The 8,240-nt window shown below is 49.8% G+C and overlaps 1 protein-coding gene across 1 annotated transcript in view; it reads left to right on the forward strand.

Annotated features, from left to right (window-relative positions):
- Positions 1-4,040, forward strand: part of LOC139276989 (uncharacterized) — a 55,194-nt gene extending 51,154 nt beyond the window's left edge. The window contains exons 5-6 of the mRNA XM_070894988.1: positions 325-434; positions 1,993-4,040. Coding sequence (XP_070751089.1) covers positions 325-434; positions 1,993-3,535 — 1,653 coding nt within the window. The 3' untranslated portion in view covers positions 3,536-4,040. The remainder of the gene's footprint in view (positions 1-324; positions 435-1,992) is intronic.
- The last annotated feature ends 4,200 nt before the right edge of the window (positions 4,041-8,240 follow it).

The raw sequence follows: 8,240 nt of genomic DNA on the forward strand, positions 1-8,240 counted from the left end.
ACACAGTACCTCTCTTCTGTGCTGCTAGTGGCTATGATATGTCCTCACTCTACAGTATAAATGCACACGAGGCCCATATTTGAGAGAAGGTCACTCTGTGACCAGTTACCTTTATTACCAAGAATTCAAGAGGCAGACAGTGGGTGGAGCTTCCCCTTTTATACCGGAAAGTCCAGGTTAGGAGCGTCTCCCACAAGTTCACCTGCTGTGGTCAATGTTCTCAAGGTGTACAACTTAGGTCAGCTTATACATGCGCCACAATGATAGTTGACTACATGACATTAATGATGTGAGAAGTGTTCTGAGTGCCGTTATGTTTTACAGACTGCCAGGAACACACCCAGCCCAGTCAGGAAGGGCAGCTTTCTGCTGCGAGCTAGCAATTCTACTGCGAAGAAAGCCATCAGTGGCCATTCGACTGAGGTTCACCTGAGGTACTTTGTACAAAACCCCAGTAATCCTCGCAACTCCACAAAACGTCTTTGATTCACGGGGGTTTGTAACATAGAAAGAGAAATAAGCAAAGCCTGTCTCCTGGGCTTCTCATTCCTGCACTACAGCGGGCCTCTTAGCCTGCTCAGCTTTTTACATTTTATTTTTGCACGGGCTGCTTGCGTGTAGGGGGTATGTTTGTGTGAACACGATTTGCTCGCTATACTCGCTTTACACGATGGCTGATGGATTTCTGTGTCCCTCACAGTCTGTCACTTTAAAATCATAGAATGATGCAGCACAGGGGAGACTATTCAACTCATTACGCCAGAGCGATCCAATTAGTCCCACTCGCCCCGCTCTTTCCCCACAGCCCTACAATCTTTTCCTTCAAGTATTTATCCAATTCCCCTTTGAATGTTACTATTGAATACCCTTTCAGGCAGCGCGTCCCAGACCACAACTCGCTGCATAAAAACATGATTCCTCAGGTTGCCTTTGGTTCCTTTGCCAATCACCTTCAATTTGTGCCCTCTGGTTACCAACCCTCCTGCCCTGGAAACAGTTTCTCCATATTTACTCTAAACCATTCATGTTTTTGAACACCCCTATCAAATCGCCACTTAACCTTCTTTGCAGTAAGGAAAACAACTCCAGCTTGTCGCGTCTCTCCACAAACTGAAGTTCCTCATCCCTGTGCCATCCTCGTAATTCTCCTCCCCACCCTCTCTAAGGCTTTCACATCCTTCCTAAAGTGCGGTGCCCAGAATTGGACACAGTACTCCAGCTGAGGCTTAACCAGTGTTTATAAAGGTTTAACTTAACTTCCTTATTTTTGTACTCTATGCCTCTATTAATAAAGTCAAGGTTTACATGTTTTTTAATGGCCTGTCTTCAAAGATTTGTGTACAGACACCCCCAGGGCTCTCTCTTCCTGCACCCCCTTTAAAATTGTACCATTTAGTTCATATTCCGTCTTCTGAATCTTCCTACCAAAATTTATCAGTTCAAACTTCTCTGCGTTAAATTTCATCTGCCTTGTCTGCCCATTTCACCAGCCTGTTTATCTCCTCCTGACGCCTAATCCTATCCTGCTCACTCTTTACTGCATTTACAAGTTTTGTGCCAACTGCAAACTTTGAAATCATGCCCTGTATACCCAAATGCACATCATTAATATATATGAAAAAGAGTAGTGGGCCTAATACTGACCCTGGAGAACACCAGTGTATAGTTCCCTCCAGTCTGATAAACAACCGTTCCCCACTACACTCTGTCCTCTGTCCCTCAGCCAATGTATCCACACTGCCACTGTCCCTTCAATCCCACGGGCTTTAATTTTGCTAACAACTCTATAATGTAGGTGGGGGGGCTGTGCACAGTTGCACTCAGAGTGTACACAGGTTCCTTCTTCAGTTATTGTCCACTTTCGAACATCAGTGCTCGGACTGAACTTGCAAGTGAGATGTGTGGTTTGGAACTGATGTGTTGGATTAGCCAGCGTGGAAAGCCCCAAGCTCCAAATCCACTCAATAACATTTTTGGGTTTTATTCTCACAGAAACACCAAGTCAGCAGCAAATTTGAAACAGCCATCACGATCTTCGGCCTCCCAGGGGACGGTGCTCCAGTTCTCCATGGCAATCAGAGACTCGCCTTCCAACGTCAGACCAATGCCACAGATTCTGTCAGCGGGTTGCGCAGTGCTGGAGAGCTTGCCATTTGATACTGAGGAATCCAGCACACAGCAAGCGAAAGTCCTCAGTACCCACTGCCATAACTCTGACTGCCATCCTCCAACAAACCCACTGTTTTGGAGCTTTGAACTACCAGCGACAGTAACTGACGCGGATGAGGACAGTGCAAGCGATCTGTCGGATTCTGAGAGAATTCCCTTTGTCCCGACCCGTTGCAAACCCCCGGACCTGAAGCTCCGAGCTGAAGTGATCGCCCCAGCGGAGTTGGCATGTTCGCCCAAGTGGGAGCATACTTCGAGCTGCTTTGACTTTAACTACCCGGACTTCCTGCCGCCGCCGTTCGCCAGCTGGAACCTGCGAGAGCTGTCCCTGTTGGTCAACACTGGCAGCAACACAAGAGGCCCCATCACAGCCCAGCCTCTGGGGCTTTTGGAGAGCTTGGTGGGGCGGCTGCTGGACCTGGAGTGGCTGCAGCTGAAGACGGTGGAGGTGGAGAGAGGCAAGTCCATGCGCCCGCGCCCCAACACCGCCCCAGGCAGCTGTGTCTCTGCAAGAAACCCCGGGAGGGGAAAGAAAGCCTGCCTGGTGGTATCGGCGAACAAGCTGCTGGCCAGCCCGGGAGACCTGGCCACTGACACAGTTTGCAGTGCTGCCAGCTTCTGCAGTCACTGCCAGTTACACTACCCCTACTGCAATGGCACCTGTCGCCCATACATGTATCAAAACTACTCGCGCACTCCCAGTGCTCAACATCACGGCACAGACTCTCTGCTGAAAGCTTTCAATCAGCCCAGGGCAAGGGGTAAGGAAGCGCCCTCCCTCAGCACCAAGGAGGTGGTGCTTGGGAGGGGGTCCTCAGATAGCACACCCTTGTGTTGTGCCACGACCGTCATTAAAGCCAAGACACGGAAGCAGCCCTCACGCCCGGGCCAGTGCCCCCCTGCCCCCTCGCTTGGGGTGCTGTGCCCCCCTGCCACCCCACACCCAGGCCAGTGCCCCCCTGCCTCCTCACTCGTGGTGCTGTGTCCCCCTGCCCCCTCGCGCCTGGTGCAGTGCCCCCCTGCCTCCTCACCCATGGTGCTGTGTCCCCCTGCCCCCTCGCGCCTGGTGCAGTGCCCCCCTGCCTCCTCACCCATGGTGCTGTGTCCCCCTGCCCCCTCGCGCCTGGTGCAGTGCCCCCCTGCCTCCTCACCCATGGTGCTGTGTCCCCCTGCCCCCTCGCGCCTGGTGCAGTGCCCCCCTGCCCCTCCGAGGCCATTCAGTACACATCAGGTAACTGACACAAAGAAAATGTGGCGCATGGACGAGAGCATTGTGTTGGAGAAAGGTATTTGTCTGGACCGCAAAACCCAAAGGAACAGCAACTCCAGTGGAAAGGCAAGGCGACCACACACACAGCCAATATAGGGAAGAGCGGCTGAGGTGGGGGAAGGTGCCGTGGTCTGAGACCCGACTCCTTGCTAGTATTCGTTTTGTCATGGCACATCCTTCATTCAATTTCTCTTACATTGACATCTGCTGCCACATCCCGCTGCCCAATGCACAGTCCGTTGCCCACCCCAGTGCCCACAGCCCAATGCACATCCCACTGCCTGCTGTGCATCCTGCCACCCACTGCACGTGCTGTTACACAGAGTAAACCTGTCACTGCAGCCAGGCAAGGCGTGGCCTCCAATCATATTTATCAATTCTCCTAAACTGTTCATCTGGCTGTTGTACAAAGCAGCTCTGCAACCCGAAAAGCTGCTGCACAGGAGGGTTGTTTGGTCAGACTGCATCGAGAACACAGCTGTGTGTGGTCTACGGGGCGAAGTGCTTTACTGAGCTGCACTTAGACCACTGTGGATCGATAGGTATCTGGACTCTCGAGTACACAAAAATACACATTACAGAGGGAATTGTACACAGAGGGAGGGAGGGAGAGTGTACAGGGATATGGGCTCGGGGGGGAGGGGGCGAGGTGTACAGGGACACCAGATGCAGTGGGGGGGTGTACAGGGACACCAGATACGGGGGGGTGGGGGAGTGTACAGGGACACCAGATACGGGGGGGGTGGGGGAGTGTACAGGGACACCAGATACAGTGGGGGGGGTGTACAGGGACACCAGATACGGGGAGGTGGGGGGGGGGGTGGGGTGTACATGGACACCAGATACAGTGGGGGGGGGTGTACAGGGACACGAGATATGGGGAGGTGGGGGGGTGGGGTGTACAGGGACACCAGATACAGTGGGTGGGGTGGGGGAGTGTACAGGGACACCAGATATGGGGAGGTTGGGTGTACAGGGTCACCAGATACAGTGAGTGGGGTGTACAGGGACACCAGATTCAGTGGTGGGGTGTACAGGGACACCAGATACAGGAGGGGTGGTGTACAGGGACACCAGATACAGTGGGGGGGGGGGGGGGGGGGTGTACAGGGACACCAGATACAGTTGGGGGGGGGGTGTACAGGGACACCAGATACAGTGGGGGGGGTGTACAGGGACACCAGATACAGTGGGGGGTGGTGTACAGGGACACTAGATACAGTGGGGGGGGGGTGTACAGGGACACCAGATACAGTGGGGGGGGGTGTACAGGGACACCAGATACGGGGGGGGTGGGGTGTACAAGGACACCAGATACAGTGGGGGGTGATGTACAGGGACACCAGATACGGGGGGTGGGATGTACAGGGACACCAGATACAGTGGGGGGGGGGGTGTACAGGGACAACAGATACGGGGGGGGTGGGGGAGTGTACAGGGACACCAGATACAGGGGGGGAGTGCACAAGGATACCAGGATGGGTGGGGAGTGTACAGTGATTTAAAGAATCGTTTAACTGTCCTGTCCTATCTCTGCCTCTTTATCTTGCCAGTATTGGCTTTGTTTCCTTTGTAGGATGTAGTAATGGTGGATTGTGTGTGTTAATGTGTTATTTATTGGGTTTTCCGTCCAGTCACACTTCAAACTGTGAATGAGGACCAAAGCTGAGGGCAGCTCTTCTTTGTTTGCTGTTACTGTATTTTATTTACATCCAGGATTGATCCTATTTATAATAAAGTGATGTCAGTCAAACCTGTCCAGCACTGTCTCTACATCTCACTAAACCTGCCCAGTCCCCTCTCTACATCTCATTGCAACTGCCCAGTGCTGTCAATATCCCATGAAAACTGACCAGCACAGTCGCAACGTCTCATTAAACCTGAAAAGTAACGTATTTACATCTCATCAAACTGCCCAACAATGTTTCTGCATTCTGATCAGCTCTGCCCAGGACTATATTTCAGCATATCTGCCCGGCCTCAGCACTATATAAATGCATCCTATCTAGAAATGTCTATATCTCATCAAACCTGCCAGCACTGTGTGCTGCCCTAATACCTCCTTATGTGGTTTGGTGTCAAATTTTGGTTGATACTGCTCCTGTGAGACGTTAAAGGTGCTATATGAATGCAAGTTGGTGTTGCCTATGTCTTCAATCATGACCAGCAATGTCTCTTAAATGTAACAAGTCAGCTGTGGCTCAGTGAGCAGCACTCTCACCTCTGAGTCAGAAGGTTGTGGGTTCCAGTCCCATTCCAGAGACTTGAGCACAAAAATCTAGGCTGACACTCCCAGTGCAGTGCTGAGGGAGCGATGCACTGTTGAATGTGCTGTCATTTGGATGAGACGTTAAACCGAGGCCCCATCTGCCCTCTCAGGTGATCCCATGGCACTATTCCGAAGAAGAGCAGGGGAGTTATCCTGGTATCCTGGCCAATATTTATCCCTCAATCAACATAACAAAAAAACATTATCTGGTCATTATCACACTGCTGTTTGTAGGAGCTTGTGCACAAATTGGCTGCCGCGTTTCCCACATTACAACAGTGACTACACTTCAAAAATACTTCATTGGATGTAAAGTACTTTGGGATGTCTGATAATTGTGAAAGGCACTATATAAAAGCAAGTCTTCCTTTTTTTCTTTATATCTCATCAAACCTGTCCGATGTATCTACATCTCACCAAACCTGCCCAGGGCTGCCGAGATCTCATCAAACCTATCACCTAATGTATATATATCGCCTCAATCTTGCATCACTCTGTCTCTGAATCTCATCAAATCTGCCCAGCAATGTCTCAGAATCTCTTCAGATATGGCCATGTCTGACTATATAACAACTAACCTACCCAGGAAAGACTCTACATCTCATCAAACCTGCCCAGGGCTCTCAACACCTCATCAAAACTGACTAGCGATGTCTCTCCCTTGCTTCAAATATGCCCAGGCTGTCTAATCCTCATCAAAATTACCATTAAATCTTGCAATAACTGCCAATATCGTATCAAACCTGCCAGCAATATCCATACATCTCATGCAACCTGCCAGCAATATCTCTATATCATCATAAACATCCTGCAAATGCCTCAACCATCTCTTGAAAGCTGCCCAGCAATCTCTCTACATTTCATCAAACTTGCCCAGCAATGTCACTACATCTAATCCAGCGTTTCATCAAACCTGTGGGCAATGTACCTACATCTCATCAAACCTGCCCAGCACTATCTCTCCATCTCTACATTTACTTAAACTTACCCAGGTCTGTCTATATCTCATTAATCCTGCCCAGCAATATTTCTGCATCATAAGGTTGCGGGTTCAAGGCTCAGTTCATGGACTTGAGTACCAAATCTTCTATGTTCCAGTAATACACAGATTTTCAATGGGTTGTTTGTACACTGCTGTTCTGGGTCAAAAAAGTAGTAAATTCACACAAATTCTGGACATAGACTGATTGGTGAAATGGGCCGAACCATGGCAGCTGAAATTTTTTGACACGAAATATGAAGTGATTATTTTGCTAGAAGAATGAGGAGAGGCAATATGACATAGAAACATAGAAAATAGGTGCAGGAGTAGGCCCTTCGGCCCTTCGAGCCTGCACAACCATTCAATAAGATCATGGCTGATTATTCTCTCAGTACCCCTTTCCTGCTTTCTCTCCATACCCCTTGATCCCTTTAGCCGTAAGGGCCATATCTAACTCCCGCTCGAATATATCCAATGAACTGGCATCAACAACTCTGCGGCAGGGAATTCCACAGGTTAACAACTCTCTGAGTGAAGAAGTTTCTCCTCATCTCAGTCCTAAATGACTTACCCCTTATCCTAAGACCGTCCCCTGGTTCTGGACTTCCCCAACATCGGGAACATTCTTCTCGCATCTAACCTGTCCAGTCCCGTGAGAATCTTGTATGTTTCTATGAGATTCCCTCTCATCCTTCTAAACTCCAGTGAATACAGGCCCAGTTGATCCAGTTTCTCCTAATATGTCAGTCCTGCCATCCTGGGAATCAGTCCTGTGAACCTACGCTGCACTCCCTGAATAGCAAGAATGTCCTTCCTCAGATTAGGAGACCAAAACTGAACACAATATTCCAGGTGAGGCCTCACCAAGGCCCTGTACAACTGCAGTTTGATCTCCCTGCTCCTATACTCAAATCCCCTCGCTATGAAGGTCAACATACAATTTGCCGCCTTCACCGCCTGCTGTACCTGCATACCAACTTTCAATGACTGATGAACCATGACACCCAGGTCTCGTTGCACCTCCCCCTTTCCTAATCTGCCGCCATTCAGATAATATTCTGCCTTTGCGTTTTTGTCCCCAAAGTGGATAACCTCACATTTCACATTATACTGCATCTGCCATGCATTTGCCCATTCACTTAACCTGTCCAAGTCACCCTGCAGCCTTTTAGCATCCTCCTCACAGCTCACACCACCACTCAGCTTAGTGTCATCTGCAAACTTGGAGATATTACACTCAATTCCTTCATCTAAATCATTAATGTATATTGTAAAGAGCTGGGGTCCCAGCATTGAGGCCTGCGGTACTCCACTAGTCACTGCCTGCCATTCTGAAAAGGACCCATTTATCCCGACTCTCTGCTTCCTGTCTGCCAACCAGTTCTCTATCCACGTCAGTACATTACCCCCAATACCATGTGCTTTTATTTTGCACACTAATCTCTTTTGTGGGACCTTGTCAAAAGCCTTTTGAAAGTCCAAATACACTGATTCTCCCTTGTCCACTCTACTAGTTACATCCTCAAAAAATTCCAGAAGATTTGTCGAGC

Source organism: Pristiophorus japonicus, chromosome 12 (assembly GCF_044704955.1).
Source record: "Pristiophorus japonicus isolate sPriJap1 chromosome 12, sPriJap1.hap1, whole genome shotgun sequence".
In the NCBI taxonomy this organism is placed as follows: domain Eukaryota; kingdom Metazoa; phylum Chordata; class Chondrichthyes; family Pristiophoridae; genus Pristiophorus; species Pristiophorus japonicus.